At 46.2% G+C, this 26,293-nt stretch overlaps 1 protein-coding gene across 1 annotated transcript; it reads left to right on the forward strand.

Moving 5' to 3' along the window:
- Positions 1 to 1,897: 1,897 nt before the first annotated feature.
- PSKH1 (protein serine kinase H1) lies at positions 1,898 to 24,461 on the forward strand. Its single transcript, XM_088529063.1, has 4 exons — positions 1,898 to 1,928; positions 3,602 to 3,756; positions 4,982 to 6,013; positions 24,106 to 24,461. The coding sequence occupies exons 3-4, from the start codon at positions 5,069 to 5,071 to the stop codon at positions 24,421 to 24,423; spliced, it is 1,263 nt and encodes a 420-aa protein (XP_088385189.1). The 5' UTR covers positions 1,898 to 1,928; positions 3,602 to 3,756; positions 4,982 to 5,068; the 3' UTR covers positions 24,424 to 24,461.
- Positions 24,462 to 26,293: the final 1,832 nt, after the last annotated feature.

Genomic DNA, 26,293 nt, shown 5'->3' on the forward strand with positions numbered 1-26,293 from the left:
CCAGCCGCGCCATCTTCCACTTCTCCCACTCAATATTTTAATCCTCCTCTCTGTAGCCCAATGAAATTCCTACAGGTGAAGGTGGGGACCTCTTCCTCTGTGTGAATAGGCATGGACTTGCCCCGCAGCAACCCGACATCAGTTTGTCTGATGGGATGGGTTGAAACTGCGCCTCAAGGCCTTCATGGTGCAAGGGGATGGTGTTCCTCCTTCTTCAGTGTTTCCTTGGCCTCTCCTCCAAGCCACAGTTGATCTCAGTGGAGGTGGGACGGCTCCGTCCCCTTTCCATGGTCAAAAGCAGCTGCTGCAGAGCCCTGTGTGTGGCCACTCGCTGTCACGGACCCGTGGGCACCGGGATTTCTGCTGGGCCAACTGTCCCGTAAGGAACATGAAAAGGCAACCTCAATCCCTGTGGATCGGATGCAGCTGGAACAGCTGAGCTGGAGTCACCTCTGCTGCTGGGGTAGTGCTCGGCCCCCAGCCTGGCACCCTGTAACACCCTAATGCGCTCAGCTTTAGGTTTTTATTTCTCTCCACAGAGGCATCTGGAAAGTTGGATTTTTATTTATTTTTTTAAGCAGATTTAATTGAACATCCTGCCCCTCTGACCTTTGCCCAGCCTTGCTGGCTGACCTTGAAACCAGACCCGTTATGGCTGCTTTTCACTATGGGTCAGACAGACCACTGCCACGACGGGACCGGAGCCACTTGGGACATGGTTCACATGTAATCCCACTTTCCTGCATCACTGCAGGTCCATTTGAGGACACATAAGAGGTCCTTATCCCCTGCACTGTGGTCTTGTTATCGCCTTGCAAAGCAGGAAGCAATGGGCTCCCTGAATTACCTCTGTGCAGAGCTATAACATCACGTGGGGAGAGTTGCCCAGTTCCTGTGGGTGCACACAGGTGATCAGCCAGGTGATGGAGGTGACAGTGTTTTCCTATCAGCCTGTAGGAAATTACCGCCCACTGAGCTCTGGTGAACCTCTGGATTTGAATTGTAGCTTCCACATCAAAGCTTTGGAGGGCTCCAGTTCAAGCTCTTCCTCCAAGCAAGGCTAACATCATGGCTGGAACAAGCTGCTCGAGACCTTGACTGGGGGGTTTTGCCCATAAACACCCACACAATGGGGTGCACCTCAACGCCTTGTCCCTGGGCTTCCAGCCACTGCAGAGGAACGTTCGCGCTGACCCCCACATCAGGCAGGGCTGTGCTGCTCCGCGGGCCCTTGATCCCCCAGCGGCCCCAGCCACCCCCGAAGGCTCCTGCTCTTGGGCACCCACATGGCGCCGGGCACCGCGGCTCTGGGCACCTTCACGGCGTCAGGCACTGCGGCTCTGGGCTGGCTCTGGGCACTGCGGCTCTGGGCACCCGCATGGCTCTGGGCACTGCGGCTCTGGGCACCCTCACAGTGTCAGGCACTGGGGCTCTGGGCTGGCTCCGGGCACCTGCATGGTGCTGGGCACTGCGGCTCTGGGCCGACTCTGGGCACTGCAGCTCTGGGAACCTGCAGGGCATCAGGCACTGCGGCTCTGGGCACTGCAGCTCTGGGTACCCACACGGTTCCGGGCACTGCGGCTCTGGGCGGGCTCTGGACACTGGGGCCCTCGATACCCGCACGGCGCCGGGCACTGCGGCTCTGGGCACTGCGGCTCTGCAGGTCTGGGCCAACTCTGGGCACTGCGGCTCTGGGCACTGCGGCTCTGGGCTCTCGGGCCCTCGATACCCGCGCGGGGCCGGGCACTGTGGCTCAGCCGCGGGGCCCGGCCCGGCCCGGCGGGGCGCGCGGCAGCTCCCGGGCCGGGGCGCGGGGCGCCGACAGGGGGCGGCAGAGCGCGAGCCCCGGCGGAACCGCGACCCGCGGCGCGCCGGGGTGACGTCGGGAGGCGGGCGTGGCGCCGCGGGCCGGGCCGGCGCGGGCTGAGGTGAGTGCGGGGCCCGGCCGGTGCCCGCGGCCCGGCCCGGCGCTGCCGCCGCCGTGCGCAGGCGGCCGCTCCTCCCTCCCAGCCCTCCCCTGCAGGGTCCTGCCGGCCGGACCCGGCCCGGTCCGGCCCGGCAGCCGCTCGCCCGCCCTCGGGCCGCGGGGGCGGCACGGGGGGCCGCAGCCCGGCCGGGAGCCGGGCCTTGGGGTCGCCGCCTGGAAACGGTGGCGGAAAAGATGCAGCTGCGGGTCAGCCCCAGGTTTGGGACTCCCGGTCTCCCCCTGTCCTTCCCCTTAGCGCCAGGCTTTGACACAACGTCCTGAAGGGCCCCTCAGCCCCTAGCGCACAAACGTGTGTGCAGAGACCTGCCAAAGGTCCGGGTACCCTCTGCTCCCCGGGCAGTTAGTGCTGTGAGATTTGCTAGTGAGGGAACGGGTAAGACTTTCAGAAAGTCCTCTGTGCTGGCCTAAGATGGATTTATAGATTAGTATAGGAGCGTTTCTTGTGCTCTTTCTTTTCAGGGTTAAGAGCTTATATTTTCAAGTCTCCCTATTGGCATCCCAACGCTCGTGTGAAATTCTGTAGCTCTTAAGGTGAATGAATCCAGAGCTGATGGAAATCCTGGGCCTTGCCTGACGCTGCTTGTTGCCAGGGCCGCCCCCGAGGGGCTTATGGAGCCGTTAAGGGTCTGGCTTGCCCAAGATGTGGTGGATCCTTCCGAGTCAGCAGGAGCTGAGGGAGGGCGTCTGTTTTGCTGAGCAACAAAACGAAGCGTGCCGGTTATCTTGGGAAAGAAGTGGGTTGATAGCAGAGCATAAAACTAATGCTCCTCCTCACCAGTTATCACTGTAGCTAGAACACGTTGCCCTTTCCCTATGGGTACCTGTTGAGCACATGGTTTCCAGCTCGTAGGGGGCTCGTAATGCTTCATTTTTCCAATGCATTAGTTTTTTTCTTCTTCCTAACTCTTGGTAATGTTCCACCAGAGCATTCCTACCTATCCTGATAGGGAGTTGAGTAGCTTGGGCTCAGCCACTTCTGGCCACTCAACCCAGCTCTGGGTTTCCGTACACTTTGCTGCAATGCTAAGACCCTCACGCGCAGAAGTGTGTGAGGAAGAGAGAGTAAGATATTGTGAGTTGGTGCCTGGTCTCAGCTAATGTTGTTAGCAGCAGTGGATTAATATATAAAGTTTTCTAGGTCAGCATTTGATCCTTCTTACTGTTTTTGTTTACCACTAAAACACTTCACCAAAATGCTCCATGTGGAATTACTCTGCACTAATCTGGCTTGTGGATGATGTTATTCCACTTCTGCATTAACTTGTATGCTTTAAGAATTAGGTAAGAAAGAGTAAGATGCATTACTATATCTGTCCATGTGAATTTTTTTTTTGGTTTTTTGTTTTTTTCCAGAACAATCAGTAGAACTTTATTTATTGTCACAATACTGGGTCTGACAGAACCCTCTGTGACATTCGAAAGTCAGCTCAGCTTTCTATGAAGCTGGTATTTTTTTCTACTGCTCACATCCTGGCACAGGCTTGTTTGTATACGTTTGATATCCTGGAGTTTGCAGCACTGCCAGAAGGTGTAACATAAAAAGCTTCTTGTTGGTGCATTGTTTTAAAGTTGTACCTGAACAGTAGATTCACTAAATCCTTGCTTTCTTTACAGATTGTGTGTAGTCTAAACTGCTTGATGTCCCTGTAAATCACTTCTTTTCCACATGTAACTCTTCTGATGTAAGACAAGCTGGGGCTCCCATTCTGCTGTTTGTGCTGAACATTGCATGGAGAGGTGGTGAATGAGCGAAGATACCCTTGGTGATGGTAAGATGCACGATTACATTTCAAGGCTAACAGCTTTTCTGTCTCAGACAGAGAGTAGACACTTAGAGCTGCCTGGCTGTTTGCCAGTATGCATGTAGGCAGTTCTTCCCTCTCCTATGTTGTTGTAAACAGCATATAAAGACTTACTGTAAGGCAGCTGATTTGGTTACATTAGGATGATGAATACAGATGAATAAGGCCTGTGTTTGCTGTGAATAGGGGATGTACTACTTCCTCAGCTGTTCTTCCACATTGCAGGTAGACACATTTTCATATGGAAAAAACAGAAATGCTGCTTGGTACCTGAAGATGCAAAAGAAAGCAAAACTGGGACTGACATCTTGAGTCAGGGTGTCAGAAAACAGCACAACTCGCCGTGATTTCTCAGGGCTCGATGCTTGAGTATATTGGTAACTAAATGCTGTTCCAGTTAAATAATGCCTCCCTTTTTGGAAGGAATGCAGCACTATTAAGATGCGCGTTCGACTGAGCCAGTCTCTGTCTCTGCCTTCCTTGCCTCCAACACTATAACTGAGAGACAGCTTTGCTACCTGCAAGCTGATTTACACGCCCTTGTTCAAAACCTGATACAACTTGTGCCCTGTGCTAAGGTGTTTTGTTCTTGTACTAGTCTACCTAGGGGCTTCTGTGTTCTCTGGACCGTGCAGCAGCCTATTATAGTCTAAGAGCAAATTAATCTTGGACAGGCTTCTCGACTGCCTGTGACCAGGCTTGGAAATGGTCTCTCTTGCTTTTCAGAACTGTCACTATCATCTCCATGAAATTTCTTGAGCTGCAAGTTAGAACACAGAATAGTTAGGAACTGAACTAGGCTGGAGTTAGGAGTTAGGAACTGAACAAAGCTGCTTAGGGCACTGGGGGTTTTATTCCACATCCAGTCCTAGTTGATATTATAGTCACAGTTCTGCAGGTTGAAGAAGTAAAACTGAATCAAATTAATAGATGATACAGAGATCAAGTTTTACAAATCCCGGATGGACCGGAAAAGTCTATATGATAGTTGATGTAAATGAGCAAAATATTCCAAAGTAAGTCAAAGGGAGATCAAATAGAGTGAAGCAAGTAGATATGTGGTTATAGAAGAAAGTATGAGATACTATGCTATAGAAATAACTGGTCAGGCAATTACAGTAGCAATGTGATTGGAGAGAACAAATAGTTCTTGACTGTGGTGATTTATTTTTTGTTTGTTTGTTTTTTGAAGGTTCAAATGTGGGAATTGCTCTGGATGTGGCTGTTGCTGATGCTGCCCTGGGAAAATGCCTTGATAGGGAATTAACACCATTCAGTAATGGGCTGTGGGACAAGCAAAGTGCTTCCCGAGCCCCCTAAAGATGTGCAGCTAGATCTGGTTAAAAAAGTAGAACCTTACACAGGCCACAATGACATATACAAGCATTTCATCAAGGATGGTTGTGGGGCTATCATCAAAGCTGACTCTCCCTCACCTCCACGTCATACTAACCCATATCCTGGTAACCACCTTCCTACTCATATGGACCAGCCTGAGCTCCGCAGGAATAAGGTGGCTAAATACCGTGCTAAATTTGACCCCAGAGTGACAGCCAAGTATGACATTAAAGCCCTGATTGGAAGAGGAAGCTTTAGCCGTGTTGTACGGGTGGAACACAAGGCTACCAAGCAGCCCTATGCAATCAAGATGATAGAAACCAAATACCGGGAGGGGAGAGAGGTGTGCGAGTCAGAGCTCAGCGTGCTGCGACGGGTCCGGCACACCAATATCATCCAGCTTATTGAGGTGTTTGAGACCCAGGACCGCGTGTACATGGTGATGGAATTGGCAACTGGAGGGGAACTCTTTGATCGTATCATTGCTAAAGGCTCCTTCACTGAAAGAGATGCTACACGTGTGCTGCAGATGGTACTGGATGGTGTCAAGTACTTACATACACTGGGTATCACACACCGGGATTTAAAACCAGAGAATCTGCTGTATTACCATCCTGGAACAGATTCAAAAATCATGATTACAGACTTTGGACTGGCAAGTGCTCGGAAGAAGGGAGATGACTGCCTCATGAAAACCACTTGTGGGACCCCGGAGTACATAGCTCCCGAGATCCTGGTCAGGAAGCCCTACACTAACTCTGTGGACATGTGGGCGCTGGGGGTGATCTCCTACATCCTCCTCAGTGGCACGATGCCTTTTGAAGATGACAACCGCACCCGTTTATATCGGCAGATCCTGAAAGGAAAATACAGTTACTCAGGGGAGGTGAGTGGGAGAGGGGTTAAAGTAAGGGGAAGTAAAACAAGAAGCTCTCCATACGTGGGTCTGTGTGATGACAAGAAGCTGACGGCCATGTGCAGGGTGGTAACATAAGTGTTAAAGGTTTTACCGAGCGTTCTGTCCAGTTTACAAAACTTCTTTCAGGACAGAATGATGAGATCCTTTTTTAAAAGCATATCTATAGAGAGAAGAACTTCCTTTTTGTAGAACAGAGCAGGAGGGACTAACAGATCTTGGGATGCTGGTGAGTTTTTCATTTTGGAAATGAGAGCTATGTTGCCCTTTTGATGCTTTGCTGTTGAAACTCATGCCAGAGTGAGTGTTTGAAATGTAGCATGTGCCTGCCTAATTTGATTTTAGTTACAAATTCAAGTGTAGTTTAAAAAAAAGATTTTCTGAAAGATATGTTTATGGCATTGCTTTTTAGGTCCTGAGAATGCATTTTTGTGCTTGGTCTGCATTGTCTCTTGAACTTAGTTTGTGCCAAAATTGCGGATGGAATGATGGTTCTCTTAGATGACTGGGAAAGAGAACCTTTGGGGATGGTTTTTAGGCAGAAGATGAGTGTCTCCACATCTCCTGGAGTCCCATCACTCAAGAGGAGTGGACATGTAGCTGTGTGCCAGGCTCCTGGTCATGTCAAGAAATCGGGGTTGTGAGCCAGCTCCTCTGGTGCTGTGGCTAAGTACAGACGTATTCTCAGCTTAGGAGTCACGTACAAAAAGAGGGGCTGTCCAAGTTGAGTTTCTGCCTATATCCCTCACTGGGACAAATTACCACAATGAGGAAGGAAAGTTCAGTTTCTTGAACATCATGACTTGGTGAGATGAAGCCTCCTGGAAAGTGTGAATGTGTTTTTCTGACAGTAAACTAGCTGTCAGAAAAACAGAACCCGCTCATGATTGTTCTGGTATTTTTAACGGTGACAGGTATGTGGGCATTTCAGTAACGAATGGGGGGAGCCTAACATGCTTAGTTTTTAAACACATTAAGCTTCTTTAGGATTGCATTCAAAAAAAGGGCACTTTCTGAAGGATTCTCAAAGGCATCAGTGAGCCTCTTATTTTTTCAAGTTGTTGAGCCAGTTTGTGTTAATAGGTAGAATTTCCAAATTTAATGAATATTGACATTTGCATTGGAGGCCACAAAGGATAGACTGGATTTGACAACTTTGTGAAATCTGCTTTAATTTTTTTTTCTTTTGAGTACTTCTCAGAGACTCTCCTGATACTAGAAGTGCATACATGAGGGGTCATAAAAGCCAAATGTTGGCAATTTTTGGACAAAGGTTGCTACTTCCTTTAGACATAGCAATACTTTTTTTTTTCTTTTTTTTAGTATTCTATCAGCTGCAGCTTTGAACTCCAAATTTCAGCTGATTTTTGGCTGCCTTTTTTTCTTTAGTTAACTTGCCTTACTAGTACGAATTGTTAACCAGTTGCAGAGCTTTAAGAAAGCAATCAGGTACAGATTAATTAGCAACAGCTTATAAAATGTGTAGGCCACACTGAAGTGTAGTTGACTAGTTACCATATGACCAGCAAGGGTAGATAAATCAGAAAGCCTGTAAGAAATGAGCCAATATGTGTGTAAATGTCAATTAATTCCAGAGTTTTTTGCCTAGCAGAACTCATTCAACTGGCCTTGATTTTTGGCCTCCAGATTTTAGACTGTTCTAGATTGCTTGTTCAAACTCAGATTTGCTCCTTTTTAGCTCACTCTACTGTTTGTCTCGGTCATTCATTTTTCTCCTTTCCATCTTTTTCTTTTTTTTTTGTTTGTTTGTTTGTTTGCCTTCAGTTTGGAAGTTATCCCTTTCTTGCCCCATAATTTTTTGAACTCCAAGTCTCTGATATTAAGAATTCAACAGATATTGGTAGCTGCAGGTGGCATCTTCATTATCCTGCTGAACAGTTGGACTAACAGGTAGATCAAACGTGTCTTAGTTTTGGTGCAGTAGCATGTCTTGCCTTTCTAACTCCAGGTAATGCATATCCTTAGTTTTTCTAACTCTAGGTTTCTTTTCTTCTGGCCAAAAGGATGAGCACATGAAGTTACTCTCCCTCCAAATGATTTTCTTCCTGTGTCTGAGTAGTGTTTATTAAATTATTGTGATGATAGTGAGCTATTGAGGTTTAGAAAGAAAAAAAAAAAGTTTTATATTGCATCTCAGACAGAAGTGAGAAATGAGAAACCCTGTGATAAATTTACTATAGATTTGCTATATATATGGAGAGAGCATTGGACTGCATGTATTTTGACAGTGCCATTACCAGTGCCAAACCTGAAGAATTTTGCATGTTGACTACTAAAAATGTCATATTTTAGGAGGCTATTTGTGATACGAGTGGCAGTTTTGGGAAGCTGTGAATATTCTTTGGCTTTTATATATGTTGTTCCAAGAGCCTTTATATTTTGTCCAGCTACTTTCTGCTCTTCCAGAGCCAGTAAAAATGGATGCTTCAATTTGCCAGTTACTAAGCATATGTCTCTGAATTGCAGGCTTGTTTGACAGTAGCCACATACTGGCAGAGATGCAGTAACAGGCTGCCCAGTTTGTGAATAAATTCCAGGTGGAAATAAAGTGAGCCAAAGATTCAGAGCTGCCTGGCATGTTTCCTACACCTTGTGAGCTTTCTTTAAGTCTTCTTGTCTGGACTCCCCTCCCAAATCCCTGGGATTTGGGATTCCTGGTTGGCAACAAGTTAGCCATGAGGCAGCAATGTGCCCTCGTGGCCAATGGGACCCTGGCTGCATCAGGAGGAGCATTGCCAGCAGGATGAGGGAGAGGATCCTGCCCCTCTGCTCAGCTCTGGGGAGGCCGCACTTGGAGTATTGGCTGCAGTTCTGGGCTCCCCAGTACAAGAGGGACGTGGAGCTTCTAGAGAGGGTCCAGCAAAGAGCCACGAAGATGATGACGGGACTGGAGCATTTGTTGTATGAAGAGGACCAAGTGAGCTCGGCCTGTTTAGTCTGGAGAAGAGAAGGTTGAGAGGAGATTTGATCAACATGTTCAAGTACCTGGGGGGTGAACGTGGGGAGGATGGGGCCAGGCTCTTCTTGGTGGTGGCCAGTGACAGGGCAAGGAGTAATGTGTACAAGTTGAAACACAGGAAGTTCCATCTCCATGTGAGGAAGAACTTCTTTCCTGTGAGGGTGACAGAGCCCTGGCACAGGCTGCCCAGAGAGGCTGTGGAGTCTCCTTCTCTGGAGATCTTCAATACCCACCTGGATGCCACCCCGTGCCACGTGCTCTGGGTGTCCCTGCTGGAGGAGGGGGGTTGGACTAGATGATCTCTAGAGGTCCCTTCCAATCTCAGCCATTCTGTGATTCTGTGACTTTAAACCTCAGAAATTTGGAAGAATTTTCAGAAAATTTCTTTTTTATGTTACATTGGGAGAAATGGGAAGATGTCAGAAGGGGCCTGCTGATAAATTTGTCAGGCTGACAGGGAATTGGCAGGAGCTGTAACTGATGGTTTATTTGGAACAGGACTGGGCAAAGACACTTGACTTGCAACAAAAATCTATCTTGGATAGATACAGAAGCCTTGTTTTCCTGGGAACAACTGATTTTATTATTTACAATGTGAACTTTGAGCATGTGAAGTGGAAGAGGAAATGTTAAAAGAAGCCTGCAAAGTAGTGTGCCTAGAGCTGGCAGCTTGAGCTGTATTGGTCAAACAAGTTTTAATAACTAAGAAACTAAGTAAAAATAACTATGTAACAATAACTAAGTAGGGGAGAGAGCCATATTCCTGACTATTGCTGTACCATGTCACACAGCGACAGAGGCACAAGTTGGCAGAGACTGTGAGTAGAGCTCCGCTTCTTGAGAGATGACTGCTCTCAAATCCTGCTCAGAGGGGACAAAGCTGTATTGGGAGAGGAATAAAAGCCAAAATGCATGCTGACCTGAGGAGCTGTTCCATTTTCTTGAAAAACAAGTGCGCTCACATCCTGCTAAAGTAATTGCTTTCTGACAGAGATCTACTTGCCATTGCTCTCCTGATCCTGGAGTGAGAGGTCTGTTTGAAGAGGCTATTAGCAGAGCAATAGGCAAGGACTCCCATGATAACTCATTTGGGTACTGCTGATATCACTGCTGTGACTATCTCTTGTGGCTTTTTTCTGAGCTGCTTGGAGTAATGGGAAGGCTGAGGAATCAAGAACAACTAGCTTGGTAACAAGAGCATCTCTGAGTCAAGATTATGTGACCTGTTAAGACTACATCGTTGTTTGCTGCAAAGTCATTCTCTTCTGTTTGTTTTGTTAGGGCTCACTAACAAGAAAAAACTAGCAATATTAAATTCTAATTGAAATCTTAGGGATAAAACTGATTTTGGGGGCTCTCTTTGCAGCTTAAAAAGCTGCCTGATGCATGTGGCTGGAATCCCATTCATAGTTACTGTTGAATTGCAGGAGGGGGTGTTATAGCGGGCTGACTCTTTTCTTCTGGTTTTTGTAGGCAACTGTTACCACCTAATGTTGGAGACAATACTGGGCTCCAGTAAAGCCACTCTCTGACGTTCTTAACCTTTGATTGGAGGTTAAGATGTACCTGTGATACCTGTTGGGGGTATTAATCTTTCCTTCTCTCATTTCACCCCTTTGTTTGGGGCTTTCTCCACTTCCCAGAGTTACTGGTGAAGGCAGAGCAGATAGTGCTCTGGGGCCGTGTTTGACACATCTACCCGCGCGCTCATGGCGTGAGGGGGGCTCCTGTGATGGGAATGGAGCAGGCAGCACATGGCTCGGGCAGTCCTGCCTTCTGGTTTGGAGGCAACAATATTTCAAAGGAGATTGCGCCTCAAAACTCAATCCCAAGGCTTACCAACTCCCACAAGGTAACTTTATTTGCTGTAGAGTGTTCCTCGGGAAAGGCCAGAAGTGTAAAAATTGAGTAGCCTGGACATTTCCCATCAAAATGAAACGTTCTTGAGCTCCTTAATTATGACCTGGTCTTCCCCAGTAGGCTGGTGGAAGGGAGGTAACATGTAGACTTATTGCTAAAGAAAAGTACCTTTTGCAGATGATGAAATAAATTTAATTTCTTCTTCTCCTGCAGAAGTGATATTTTCCCTGGAATAAATGAGGCTGTCTTGACATTATACATCTACAAAGGAAAATTTGGGGCAAAACGTATGCTCCTTGTGACTTCTCTATTTGGTGACTCATTCAGACTTGAAACATGAACACAGAACCTATCTATCCGCTTGTCCTGGCCAGCTGAGGGCTCCTTGGTGTCCTTAATATGACGACTTCACTTTTTAATAGCTCTTCTTGCTAGTCGGTGTTGCTGCTTTGGATTTTGCTTGCTTGCTGGCTTTGTGCTCCTTCTAATAGCCTGGGTCAGCTCTAAGATCCATCACCCAAAGCTTTTACTGATGCTTCTACAGTTAGATGTGAAAAGCTGCTGGCAGTTTTGAGGAGGGTGGTAAAGCCCTAAGTTTAAGTGCACAAAGTAAAAGTAATGGTTGTGAGCACTGTGAGTGTGTGCTGACTTTTCTTGCTGACTTCATGTGGAAATGTAGCCCTTCTGAAGTTTTAGAAACATGAGTGTAGTTCGGGGATGTTTTTTTAGGGACATTGCCTGTTGGAGTGGACCTGATTCCTCGTCCCTTTTCCTGCTCTCAGTTGTGCCAGCACAGTTGTCTGTGGAGCTGCACAGGTAACCTCCTTCCTCTGACGGTTGCAGGTGAGTTACGTAGCGGCAGGGATCCACAGCAAAAACTCCAAACTTCCTATTTTCTTTCTATTTATTTTAATGAGAAATTAATTCCCAGTAGGACAGGAAAATATATTTTCACATACCAAAGAAAATGTCTTTCCACAATCTCTATTGTTTGCAGGGGACTTCAGTCGATGTGGCACAAATATTTGCATTTAGCATCTGCGTGTTAAAAGAGTAGCAAGTTTTGCATCAGTACAGCAGCAGGTGTCATCTTCTACCTGTCTGGCTGCTGCTCTTGATTCTGCACCTTTGCACTTCTGGTAATGTAGAGCTCTGAAGTATTTGCATATACTGCGTATACCTCTGTATTTGAAGAAAAAAAACAACTTGTTATTTTGCCAAAAAAGTGCAACTCTTGTAGGAAAAATACAAACAAGCAAATAAAAGGTACTTAATATTGTTTTAGCTTTTTTTTCTGTCCTGTGCTTTGTTTGTCCCATAAATTTGTCCGTCTTCCTGCCGTGCCTGACTGTTGCTTTGATATCTTATTACAGTCATTTTTATAGAATATATATATACAAATGAAATCTATTGCAGTGTACTTCAAAGCACACTAAACTGTTTCTAAGCTTTTGAAATGTAGCAGGCATAAGGCATTTGTATGCAAGCTTTTAAGCCACATTTTCAGTACTTCTTTGCATAGTCATGAGAGTCTCTGGGCCCATGTTTTAGAGGAAGAACAAGACTTTTTCTTTTAGCAGCTACTGTGTTTTTTTTTTCCAGCATCATTAGGCAGTAGCAGTACTTTACAATAGGCCTGTTGTGACTGAAAGGCATGCATTTTTTAGAAAAGTCTTACATATTTTTTCGTGAAAGAAAGATTGGGGTTTTATATTTACCTCTCAGTTCTCTGCCTCTAAATTATAAATACCAATTTACCAAGGAATGTGCTTTTTACATTGCATGTGGCTGTCAGAACCTAGTGATTTTTTTTTATTATTGTTATTTTTTTAAGTAGAGCAAAAGAAGTGTTGGTGAGATGCAGTCAGATGGCTCTCTGTTGAAAAGGGCACCGTGTTTCTGTGCTTTGAAGAGCTGAAACACTTGAACAGGATGGAAGTGGGCCTCCTAGCCTGGCACAGAACACTGAGACCAGCCTCATAAATGTACTTTTCTTAGCTTCTGCTCTTTCTTTTCTTTTAATGCACCTGCGTGGTGAGAGGGAGGGCGAGTATGCACGGGTTTGTGTTGCTCCATAGATGTCTGGTAGCTGAAGTGTTTGTCCAGGTTTCTTCTGCTGCAGGAGCAGATATCTCAGGCTCTCTGCAATATTGTACATCGAGTTAAAATCTAGAAAGTCCTTCAACCTACTGCCAGGCATAGATCAGTGATCATGCTGCTGGAAAAAAAAATAGCATGGTCTATTGAAAAACAGTTTATTAAAACAAAACACAAAACAATGACAACAACAGCAGCAACAAAAAAAAAACCCAACAAAATAAAATTACCAACAAAAACATCCCTCTATTAAAAGGACACTGTGCAGGCTTAAAACCAATGGATGCATTTAAAAATCAATTCCACTTCACTCTGGCTACCTCTTGAGATTTTTGAAGGTCGTTTCCTCTGGAGGCATTGGTGTGTCGCAAGGACCTTTATCAAAAAAAAGGGCATTATCAAGATCATTCCCGTTGCTTTTCCCCTGGGTCTTTCAGCTTATGTTGTGAATATTAAATGCAAAGAGAACTCAAAATTCTAAGTTAGAAGCGATCTTTTGCGTGCCGTAACTATTGCTTCATTTCCGTGTTGTCTCTAACAACATGTTAGGTCTTGCGAATCCCGTGTCTAGTCAGGTTTGTGATTTCCACAGGCAGAGTCTCGTGGCGGATGAGTTGACCGGCCGTTCCATGATCTTTGGCAGTTTGTAGAAGCTCTGAACTAGTGGGGTGGGGGCACCACAGCCTTCGCTTCAGTGGCTTTTTTTGCACTGCGATACTCAGATTTCTTTTGGTGTACTGAGCAGAGAAGCACAGGGAAGAACCTGTGCCCAAGCACCTAGAAACAAAGCAAAAAGGGAACCTCTGGGGAGAAGAATGTGTCTTCATCCAGTAGTTTCCAGTATAGTCCCCGTCCCTAATGCTGCTTTCTGTACATCTGGCACCTCAAGGTTCTAGGCAGTACAGCAGAAGTGAAGGGCAGCAGCTGAGAATTTTGGTTAAGATTTTGGATGAATGACTGGGGTTTGGAGAAGCCATGCTCATTGTGCAACAAAATTGTTTTAGGGGTGTGGGAAGGAACGAGACAGATCTGAGGGCAAAGGATTTTAATAGTATTGCTGTAATATGAAGTATTGTAATTTTCATTTCTGCAGCTCAGAACCCTGTAAAATCCTGTTAATGGCAGAATAACATTTCTGGAGAATTAGGCTTATAGGGATAAAGGGACATTGTTAAGGTAGAAAAAGAATATTAAGCTGCCTTCATTCAGAATATAAAATATGAACAGACACTATTTAAGCTGTCAGTTGCCACTGATGTTTTTATTTGACCTCTTTACAATTCCCTGAGCCTAAGTAGGGTGGCTTCCCTTTTTACCTTTGTCACTACCTTGCCCATTTATTATGGCTCAAATGTGCCTCCAGGGCCCCAGGGGAGGTATATTTTAAGTGACAAGACATGTTGTTGCATGCTCATTTGCTTAAGACTAAAGTGCAACATGTGGAAACACATGTTAATTATGGAGTGAAAAGAGCTTGCATGGGTAAGAAAAAGCGCTTAAGTACCAGGGTGGTTGTCCTTGTCCATCTGAATCCAGTGTTTCACTTAGGCTTGTGTATGGGTGACATTGTGGTGACGATGCAGGGGACCTGCAGACAGTTTGCTACCATCTCCTGTCTTCTTCAGTGAATATGGTTAAAAACGAAAAAATGAGGTCTCCTACAAGGCATGAAGAAAGAGTAAGTGCTTCCTACAGCTGGATAGGCTTTGAGAGGTGATCTCTGCAAGCCTGTCTTGTCCGAAGTGCCACAGCTGCCACCTCCTGCCCTTTGCTGGAGATGGTCCCTGCGCTGGAGCCTGGCTGCTGCGCCGAGCTGTGTTTGGGGTTGGATTGCTCAGGAGCAAGGACTGAGCGAGGGGCTGAACGGGGGCTGAGGCAGCAGAGTAGAGGCACTTGCCTTGTTCTGTCACTACTGTGACACACACGGGAGCTTCTCGTAGCGTGTTCTAGGGGCAGGATAAATGAGGATGACCTCTTAAACTAGTCCAGTGAGGTCTGCAAGACCTGCTCTGCTGAAGGGCTGTGAATCTAGAAGATTATATGGAAATACTGAACCAGCACAACAATTCAATGCTGCGAAGGCCCAGGAAGCCCCCACTGGCATCTGTGAAATATCCTCAGAGTGAGGTTTCGTGTGGGTGCAGTAAATGGGTTGTGCCCTGGATAAAACTACAGCTCCTTCCTAAGTCTTATCTGAGCCCTGCAACAGGACTAATAATATCTGCTCCTTCAGATATTATTGTGAACTGCTACTGGAGCAACATCTTGGGAAATTGCTCATGGTTTTCCCTTGCTTGGCTTTTTACTGGCAGTCCCCAGCAGCCTATACTTGATCTTCTCTTTTCGCCTGCGTTTTCTAGTGTCCAAGCCTCTTAGCGATGACCTGTCTCCATAGGAAATTTCTCAGCCAAGGTAGTGGTTGAAGGTAAGCTTCCCAATATCTAGGTGTAACTTGCTGGCATATTTTTAAGAGTTGGATGTAAAATGGTGCTAGTGGAAATGTGCTGTTAACTCATTTTAGCATGCTGGTTATTTCCCTAGGTGAAGTAATAGCATTACAGTTAGGAGAGCTGTCTCTGGCTGTAGAGAATGGCTCTGTGTTTATTGGGTTTGTAGCTGCTGTAATTTTGCTGCAGGAGTCTAGCTGAATACTCTCGGCTTGTACAGGGGAAATCAGATGGCTATTTCCATTCAAAAAGCTGGGTTATAGAAGTTCACAGCACCAGATGGCTGTGCATACTTATGATGCTGTGGATTATTAAAGGACTGTTTTATTTGCCTCTTTCATCCTTCCTTTATTCCTTTTCCCCACATCAACAAATTAAAGCTGAATGCTTGGGAATCCACCCTGCACAGACTTTAGCGCATTACATCTTTTCATTGGAAACTTTTTGTTCCAAACCTTTTGAACTTTGTGGTTTTGATCGCTTCTTTCCGACTGCTCTCGGACAGTCTCAGGCAAATACCCTCCCAGACTGCACAAGCTTTTTCATCATTAGAGCCTAAATTCAGGCCTTGTCTGGGTCACCACGTGGCATCTGGGAGTTCCGTCCTCAACCTGCTCTTCCGGAGTCAGCGCTTCCCATCTTCTCAAACCATGTGGGAACCTCCTAGCTCAGACTAAACAGCTCCAGAAACACTTCAGAAACTGTCAGCCCCTGGCCAGCAGCCTGAGAGGACTTTTGAATGATATCCTTGCCTAATACCATGCTGATGCACATTTTGCTAGGAGTTTGCTTCAACGGTGATATGGTTTTTACTGTTCCTGCACAATCTTGTATGAAATACGTAGTGCAAAATACTGTGGCACCTGAGATTTGTTTATTTTTTGAAAGCCAATGGCACATCCCCTGCCAAAGACATCTGAATTTTAAAATGTATCTACTCAGAAAAATAGTAGATGTCTAGATGTGCTCTGCCTCCAGCACCACGTGCATCCATTAGCTCCAGGCACTTCTGCGGAAAGGTCCTTGTGGTATTTGTGTTCACGAGACCTGGAGGACATCTGACAGCAGCCTGACTTGTTTGTTCATGGTTTCATCTGTGTCTGAATGACTTCAGTGGGTTGCTAAACAACAGCAGTCGTGAACATAGAGTGGAGGTGCACACAGGGGCAGTTAAACAGTGTCTAGCAGTAGTATGGTTGGGTGGGATCCATAAGATGGGAAGCAGGTGTTGAGCCTTACACACCACAGGTTCTGTAGAGCAAGAGTCTCTGCATGAGGTGGCATCCAGAATAAACTCTTACATAGTAAAAAATCAGGCTGCCTGAGTTGGAGGTCTTTGCAGCTTTGAGTTCTGTCTGGATGGCCTCTCCTCTTAGGGACGTAGGCATGTATCTGGAGGAGGATGTGCAAATCTAGGAACATCCTAAATCTGATTGAAGAAATGGAAAAGATACTGGACTCAATAACTAAGAAACATGAATATAATAGACATATTGTAAAGAACTGATGCCCAGTAGTGAAATGAACCAGAAAAAACATTTGCCATTCATTTAAAGCTAGAAACAACGAAAACCAAGCTAGTAAAATGCATTTCTCTGTTTTTTAGGGCAGGTTTCATGGAATCTTTGACAAGGATGCCTGCTTCTTCCACAGACAGAGGAAAATCCAGCGTCTCCTGTCTAGCATCTAAAGACAGTACAGGGGGGGTTAGCTCTTTTTATATGAAAGCTGATCTGCTTAAGTAGTCTTGGCTTCCCCCCTGCCAGCCTAGGTTCCAGGGTTTATTTAGGTGGGAAGGCTCGTGTTGGTAATCGAGGTCAGAACTTCATTTTGTGCCTGCCGGGAGCTCTGTGCAATGCACCCTGGCTTTGTGCTAGCTGCAGCTCTAAGCGAGAGGTGGGTTGGTTGATCAAAGGAGAGAACAACGTGTGCCTGTTCCCTCTGCTTGCCAGTGTGGACTGTGCTTCTGTGGCTTTTCATTGGGTTTTATTCAGTGGGCAACATAAATAACAAGCTGGGGTGTTGATGGGATTTAATCACAAAGGGTCTAGCCCTATATGCATTCACCTAGGCTAAATGACACTCATATGAGGATCTCTTGGCTTTTCCTCCTCCTCTTCCAGAGCAGGAACCTGAGCTGAATAAAATTCAGCGCACTTGAGAGCTCTCTAAATGAGGTCGCCTTCCCCTGGGCTTGTTCTCCAGCAGGGCTGAGGCTGCAGATCAGAGATGCGCCGCATGTTTTATTCAGCTTAGAAGTTGTGAAGTTATTTTTGTAGCAAATGTTGCCATACCTTGGAAGCAGCAGCTGTCATTCCTGCAGGGCACAAAAATAAGGACACAACGGGATTCTCTCCCAGTGTGTCACTGTGGCTGTCAGACCATGGCCAAAGTTTCATACTTGATTGAAGTGCTGCTAGTTCTGCACTCCGACACAGACTCACCTCGGCTGACACAGTGGCCTCTGTAGCCAAATGGTGAATCATGTCACGGAATGGCAGATAAAAATGTCAGCAAAATAAATAGTGCGATTTCCTTGTTTTTGCTTACTTGGATGGTTGCACAAACCTCTTTGCTGGCACGATGGTGCAGCATCAGAATGGGAGCAAACCGTTAGAAATGGAGTCTGCTGCTGGGGAAACACATGGAGCCCTGGAGCCTGGGATTCCTCATGTCTGGGAAGGTGCCTTGCAACCTGGACAGGACTCGACTTTGCTGGAATCAATGTGGAAACCACAACTCTCCTTCGAACGCTGCTTCCACTGGGCTTTTTTTGCTGAGGGCTTTCCTTAGGGTGAGCCTTAGCGCGGTAGATTTAGCGCCGTCCGTTGCATCTCCAGCAATTGTATACGGAACAACCGCTGCGAGGAGGGGTCATTTTTGCCTGAGCAGGTTGTGCCTGCAGTGGCCCTCCGTGTTTATACTTCCCAGCGTGGGGATGGGGATGCCTCAGCACCCTGACAAAAGCAGCGTTATCAGTCGGGCTCCTTGCCGTGGGCCTTGTTGTGGTGTGGAGCCGCTCTGTTAATAGCAATGCGGGCGCTATGTGGAGGCCATCTATCTAGCCAAGTAAACATATTCAGCACAGTCTGTCTTTTGGGGTGGCCTAGTTTCCCATAATTCTTTTATTTTTCCTCTTGGAAAGCTTAAAAGTAGTAGTTGTCTGGTAGTTTTCTTCAGGCAAAACTGCAGGTGTCTACCTGCTGCGACAGGGCTTCTCAGTTTCCTGCAGCTTTGAGGCTTCTCCAGCCCTTGATCATACCCTTTCCATGAAGCAGTGAGACTGGGTTATAATATCTTTAACCTAACTAGAGCAGTCTTTTGAAACTGTGATAACATGCTGGTCTCTCTCTCTCTTTTTTTTTTTTTTTTTAAAGACCAACTGGCAAAGGAGACTTAGGCCCCTGCAGTTCTCCACGACTCACACATTCCTCGAAATGTCATCTTTAGAGTTCATGTCAGTACCTACTGAAAACAACATATGATTTGGGTTGGAGTTGGGAAATCAGTGGGAAATTGAGGGCACACTGCTGCCTCATGGCTAACTTGTCAGCCAGGACTCCCAAATCCCTCTCCACAGAGCTGCTTTCCAGCAGGTCGACCCCTAACCTGTTCTGGTGCCTGGGGTTTTTCCTCCCCGGGTGCAGAACCCTGCCCTTGCCCCTGCACTTTGGCAGCAATGTCCAAGGACTCCACCGTTTGTGCAGGCATACACATTGTGTAAGCTGAGTCAAAAACAGCGCTCGGGCTGCCAAAGAGGAATGAGTGTTAATTAGGACACTAGAGTTGGACTGGAGCAGAGCACATGCAAGAAGTGTGCCTGTCTGAAGTGTGCCTGGCTGCCATCGCAGGCTCCATTCATAGTTTCACCAGGCAGCAAAGCAGAAGTGGCCTCTGAGATCTGAGCTTATCAGAGTGATCCTGTGTTATCTGAGTGACCCTGTGGTCCTCTTCTGGGTTATCCATAAAGGTGCAGGGTGCTGGCAGGCATCATCTAGGCCTGGAAGGCAAGGGGACAGGCACTCTGAGAAGAAGGGCATTTTGCTAATAAGGGTAGCTCTTAGATACATGCTATCCATGTACATGTTTACAGCCCGTATTCCTCTCTTCCTGAGAGGCATTTTAACCTCTTGGATTCTGTTGACTAGGATAAACCTTCACCAAAGAGAGAAGCAAGGGATGACTGCACAGCTCATCTCAGAGACCAACTGTGTTGTTTATTATTGGCTGGTTTTCTCCTTCAGGTATCTTCACACTCGCTAGAGTAAGTCCATCCTCTCTTCCCTCACTCCTAGGGATGTGCACATACCCGAAGGGTTGTGCTGGTTACTATCTGTGGTGGGGATTCTTTTTCATGTAGGTGTGCTTCAAGTCAACAGCAGCTCTAGACTTTTCTGCATTTGGCTTCCTGGGATCTTGGAAACACTCCAGTCCTGATCCTGTGGGGGAAACAGGAAGGAGAGCACCTTGCAAGCATGAGCTGAGGAGTCTCCTCCGGCACTTCTTGGTGGTGAGCTCGTGGAAAGCAAAATGATGACAGGTCACCGTCGCTTTGCTCTCCACTGAGCCTGTGCACCAGAGTGAAGATATCCTGTGGTGTCCTTTGCTTGTTGCAGGGATGCTACTTACTCCTGTGTTAGCGTGAGCTCCTCAGGCTTTCTAATTAGTGCAGCTTTTCTGCTCTCTTATTTCTTTGGACTCCTGCCAGAGTATTTCTCAATGTTCTGCTAAATCCCACAAATGCAGACGTGTTTTTCCAACCAGTTCAGTCCTCCAGCCCAAGTCCAGTAGTTCCTAGCATTACAACTACTCTGCATTCAGTGTTCAGCATCATGAGAAGTGAGATTTGGATGTTGCATCAGGCCTCCTAAGCAAAGTACTTGCTTGCCAGTACTTGAAAAGACAGTCACCTTTGCAAAGTCACCACTTCAGTAAGTACTGCTGAAGTTCTGCTTGGGGGATGATTGTTCTGCCTTTTTAAAGATGCTTAGAAAGATAACAGAACTACTGTAGTACCTTTTACTCAAAGAAGAGTACAGCAAGTGTGATACTTGAACTCCATTACACTTGAAATCAATTCATGGAGTAACAGGGGTACAGGGTGAACAAATGGAGACTTCTCATTTTTTGTGACATTTCTGTGCCACAAAAGAGAGGAATTCGCTGTTGCAGCAGTGAGGTTAAGGGTAGGGCTACCTGCTATGGCTTGAATGGATGCAGTGGATGGGAACATATTCCTCCCAAGCCGTGTCACTCCCCCATGAGCTGATTTGATGTCTGACACAGCAGAACGTTGTTCTGACAAGAAGTGAGAGAAAGGGACAAGCTGAGAGAGGCTGCAATGTCTCCCTGCACTTTGTGCCGAGATGGAAGGCGAGGAGCAGAGGGGCAGGATCACCTTGAGCCCTCTTCCCTGCGGATGGACGGTGGTTGTCCCAAGGTGAGGCATGACCCTTGTATACTGCACGCGTCCTCCTCAGCGTTCTCAGGACACAGCAGTGCTGACCTTCCTCAGCCTCTGCACAAAATGCAGCTGCAGCCTTTCAGTAGTCTCCTCCGTGGATCCTAAGCAGCTGGATCCATGGACTTTTGCAAAATTAAAATTGATATTTCATCAACTGATGCAAACCTTCTGGAAAATAGATTGAAAAAATTACTGAATTCGTTCCCCTTGGTACTTCAGTGAAGCATAGTCTTACCTGTGTTTCGGGAAAGGTCTTCAATGAAATAAAATTGTATGCTATGGTAAAGGAAACCTCCAGTTACAAAAAAAACCCAGATCAATAACCTGATTTGCTTTTGCTGGTCAGAAGAAAAATCTAATTGCAAATCCTCCCTATTCTGCATTTATGGTGGAACTGGAGTAATTGGAATAATAAGAAATCCAATCTGCTTGAGTTTGGAGTTTATTCTTGGTTTGTTTTGCTCTAACTGGACTAGTGTAACACAGTGGCCCTTCTCAAGGCTGATTCGGGTTATTTATTCCCAGTTTCCAGCTTTTCAGTCAAACTGCCATATGCTTTATAGATTTCTTCAAATTCAACATTGTCAAGTTTGCCAGCTCTTAATATGACTTGAAAGGAGTGAAGTAATATTATTGCTGCTCTTTAGAGACTCTCATGACCCACCAGATTTTTTTGTACTGTGTTGAGCAGCTGTGAAATTTGGATGCATCTGAACAAAGTAACTCTCAGGTTGCTTTAAGTCTCAGGTCTAGGTGATTATTAATATGCACAAGGGGAAATAATACTTTCTTGAAGGTGTATTTCTGTGAAAAGTATTGTTTCAGTTTTGTTCATTTGAATGCATCTTGTATTTAAGGAAAAAAAAATAGAGAATAGAAATCCTGATAGGATGCACTAGATACATATGATAGAAAGTATTCAGAAAAAAAAATCAGTTTGGAATCAGTTGGATTTGTTTTCCCATTTGAGAGGGACAAAACCTGTTTCAAGTTATCTAAGTCATCTCAATTGCTGGTAACTGAGGAGGTAGCGAAGATGGCAGTAAAGAGCTGCTAACAAAAAATATCACTGCAAGGAAAGTAGAATTGTCACCAGCATTTAATTGGCTTTGATAACTGGACAACTGGGCGGTGAGAAACCTCGTGAAGTTCAACAAGTTCTGCACCTGGGGAGGAATAACCCCAGACACCAGTACAGGCTGGGGACTGACCTTCTGGAGAGCAGCTCTGCAGAGAAGGACCTGGGTGTCATGGTGGACGACAAGTTGACCATGAGGCAGCAGTTGCCCTCGTGGCCAAGAAGGCCAATGGGATCCTGGGGTGCATTAAGAAGAGCATCTCTAGCAGGTCGAGGGAGGTGATCCTGCCCCTCTACTCAGCCCTGGTGAGGCCGCATCTGGAGTATTGTGTCTAGTTCTGGGCTCCACAGTACAAGAGGGATGTGGAGCTGCTGGAGAGAGTCCAGCGCAGGGCTACAAGGATGATCAGGGGCCTGGAACATCTGCCCTATGAGGAGAGGCTGAGGGAGCTGGGCCTGTTCAGCCTGGAGAAGAGAAGGCTGAGAGGGGACCTGATCAGTGTCTATAAGTACCTCAAGGGAGGCAGTGAGGAGGATGGTGCCGGCCTCTTTTCACTGGTGGCCACCGACAGAACTAGAGGTAATGGCCACAAACTGAAACACCAAAAGTTCCACATGAACTTAAGGAGAAATTCCTTGACAGTGAGGGTGACAGAGCACTGGAACAGGCTGCCCAGAGAGGTTGTGGAGTCTCCTTCTCTGGAGATCTTCAAACCCGCTTGGACGCAGTCCTGTGCCACGTGCTCTAGGTGACCCTGCGTGTGCAGGGGGGTTGGACTAGATGATCTCTAGAGGTCCCTCCCAACCTTAAGCATTCTACAATTCTGTGTGGAGTTTGAAAGGGCTCGAACTTAAATAACAGATTTCCTCTGGACTGATTTCCCTTTGCTGTATATTTAACAAAGAAAGCACCGTATCCAGAACTCTAGTAAGTCAATAGGCTTGAAATCTCATTTATAACTCCCTGTCATTTATAACTCCCTGTGTCAAACGCAGTGTTGTCTTTTTGGTTCCGTTGTTATAAATAGCATGAAGGCTATGCTCTCTTCGAAAAGTACGTAGCTCTGCTGTAAAACAGACTGCTAGACTCAATTGTAATTGTAATCTGTATTATTGTGCTTTTTACTACATTTGAAAAGTCTTTTTTGTTATTTTATTTTGCCTCTTATAAATGTTTGAAGCAATAAGCACTTCAGCGAGTCAGTTATATTCTATTTTCTAACAAGTCCATATATATATATATTTTTTGTTACCATTCATTGTCAAGATCCATTTCATCAGTGGAGTAAGTTATTTAATGCCAGGTCATGGCAAACTAATTATACTTGGGAACAGTAGAGTAGGTTGAATTAGATGGTATTTTTTATTGACTGATTTTATTCTTGAAACGCGGAGGGGAGTACATTTTGGACGCTTTCAAAATACCGAATTGTTATGGGAACTTTCTGTTATGAATTGATACCTAATCCATGGGACAGTGGCATGCCTCCTTCCAAAATGTAACATCATTAAGGGATGAGAGAAGGGCTAAATTTGAAGGAGGACTTGTTCACATATAGTACAAGTGCTGAAGTTCCTATGCTGAATGGTGATTCGTCATTGTGCCCTGTCAAGAGAAGCAATGATGAATTTCCCAATGAGGGTTATTCTTGCTGTTGAAAAACAGAGACTTTTCTCAAATACCATCAGGTTAATGAAGAACTAGAAGAGAAAAATCTCTTTTTACAGGCTAGTGTTCACTTCACTCTGCACTGAAAGCATCACTTTATGCTCCCATATCCTTGGTGTAGAAGAGGAGTAGTGCAAACCTAAAGATCCTTCGTTAGGACAAATTAACACATGTTTTGCTTTAACTAAAAACATCTGAATTATACCTACAGGGAATTTTGACTGATATGTTTTGGGGAGAAAAGGGAATTATAACGGGCAGTTTGGGAATGTCTCTTGAAGTAGCTATGTGTTACTCTCCATGGTCAGTTAGTTACAGCTTGGAGGATTTGAACATGGAAGACAGACTGGAAATAAAATAATGCCCCAAAGTTTTTTTTTTTTTTTTTTTCTAAGACTATAAGGAACTGATGGATCAGCAAGGTTATACCAGGATGTTTCACTCTAATCCTCTCTTTTGTGTTTCAGCCCTGGCCTAGTGTGTCCAACTTGGCCAAGGATTTCATTGATCGTCTGCTCACAGTGGACCCCAGTGACAGGATGACAGCCCTTCAAGCCCTGAAGCATCCCTGGGTAGTGAGCATGGCAGCCTCTTCCTCCATGAAGAACCTACATCGTTCCATCTCTCAAAACCTTCTCAAAAGGGCATCTTCCCGCTGCCAGAGCACCAAGTCTGCACAGTCCACCCGCTCCAGCCGCTCCACCAAGTCCAACAAGTCGCGGCGGGTGCGGGAACGGGAGCTGCGGGAGCTCAACCTGCGCTACCAGCAGCAATACACTGGCTGAGCACTGCAGGGGGATCGGCCAGAAGGCTTTCCAGGTGCCATCCCTGTGGTGTAGGTGTGGAGCACCCTTTGCCACACACACGCTCAGTGAGGAACATCCAGGTTCCTCCCTCCCTTCCTTCAGGTGTCCCCCTGTGACCATGAGGTGTGAAGGAAAAGGAACCTTGTGGTGGCCCTGCACCCTGCAAGCACTCCTGTGTGAGCTGAGCCACAGGGTCTCAATGCGGGAAATGGAGTAGCAAAACCTTTACATGAGTCCTTGTGGTCTCAGAGCAAAGTTCAGAGCCTCGAGTAATAAGCAAATTAAGGAGCCCCACAAGGAGAAGAGCACCCTCCATAGCCCAGGAGCTTGGTTGTTCATAGTTATTTATTAATTCTAGTGTGTTAAGTTTCTCTCACTTCCATATTAAAAACAAAATCACTTTGTGCATGTGTGTACATGCTCACACGTCTGTGCACGTATGCACATGTAGGAGTGTATATGTATTTAAAAATCTTATATATATATACAAATTTTGAGCTGGTTTAGTCAGACTTTGTGATTCTTTTGCAGTTAAGGTGGTATGAGTCACATACAGCTAGAACTAGGATAGCTCTGACTCACCAGCCCACTACCCACCAGCTTCTCATCCTGATGCAGTGCCGAGGAGATGCCACGCAGCAGTTTTTCATGGCAGCTGCAAAGTGGAGAGGTTTCCCCAAGGGCTGCCATTGGCAAGAGGACGTCAAAGGTTTACTCAGGTGTCGCGGTGCAAATTGGCAACCTGACTGAAGTCAGCATGGAGCTACAGTCTGAATCCTTTATCCTGACTGGGTGCTCCTGATGGAGGGGCAGGAAGAGGATAGTCATCCTGCTTGAGCTTCATGGTGCACAAAGGCAGGTTTTCTGGAGGTTCCTTGTCCTTGAATTGTCCTGCAGCAGGGCTCTGCTAGGGGAAGGGAGCTTGGGAGTTGTTAGAGAGCAGCCGCAAGGGACGGTAGGGAGGAAGGGCAGAGGGAGAGGTCAGCACTGTTGGGGCAGTCATTTTGCTTTGAGATGCAAACTCTGACCAAATGCAAGCACTCGGTTGTACTGGAAGGGGCTCTTTTCCTGTGTGCAGCAGAACCAGTTCCTGCCGTGCTTGCTTTGTTCTTGCAGTTGTGCCTTAGTCCTTTGGTGCTGCAACCTGCTGCGCATCTTGCATTCTTCAGACCAGTGTTTCTGACTGTGTTTGCTTCCGCACACCAAAACTGAGGTTGTTCCAGGTATTGCTCCCTGGCTTTGGATTTTCCTGCAGGACTCCTCTGCCTTGCACACACGTTCTGCCCAGTGTCACCTTTCCCACTCTGGGAAAGTGAAATGGTGCGGGGGGCCTCTCATGAAGGGCCTTTTGGGGAGGATAGGGGCTTGGAGAGCTGAACTTTGCACCCATCCAGTGAGTTGTTATCCCTTACTTGTCAGTGCAGTGGAGCAAATCTGTTGGCGTGTTCGATCTCAGGGCACATGTGGCCTCCTGAAACAGCAAAACCAAGGTTGGCAATGAAGGTAAATGCTGCAGTTTGAAGATTGCTGTATGAAGCCATATGAAGTTTGCTTCATGCTGTGCCTTTAGGAAGTGCTCTCAGCTCCCAGGTGGAGGAATGTTCTCTGCACACACTGGGTGCCTTTCTGCACTAGGATTGATGTTTGTGCTGCTGGGTTTTAGCAGCAGCAAGATTTTAAGTGCTGAGTTGTATTTCCAGGGAGCTCAACCTCCTCTGTCCGCAGTCCTCTCGCTTAGCAAACAGCAAAGCATCACTGCTTCAAAGGGAGAAGACTTGAGTTTTCTGTGTTAAGAAAAAAAAGAAATGCATTTTGGATGCATCTTCCCCCCCAGAGTAAGGATGGCCCA

Source organism: Tinamus guttatus, unplaced genomic scaffold (genome assembly GCF_059628265.1).
Source record: "Tinamus guttatus ecotype Peru unplaced genomic scaffold, ASM5962826v1 Tinamus_guttatus_pri_ptg000323l, whole genome shotgun sequence".
Lineage (NCBI taxonomy): Eukaryota > Metazoa > Chordata > Aves > Tinamiformes > Tinamidae > Tinamus > Tinamus guttatus.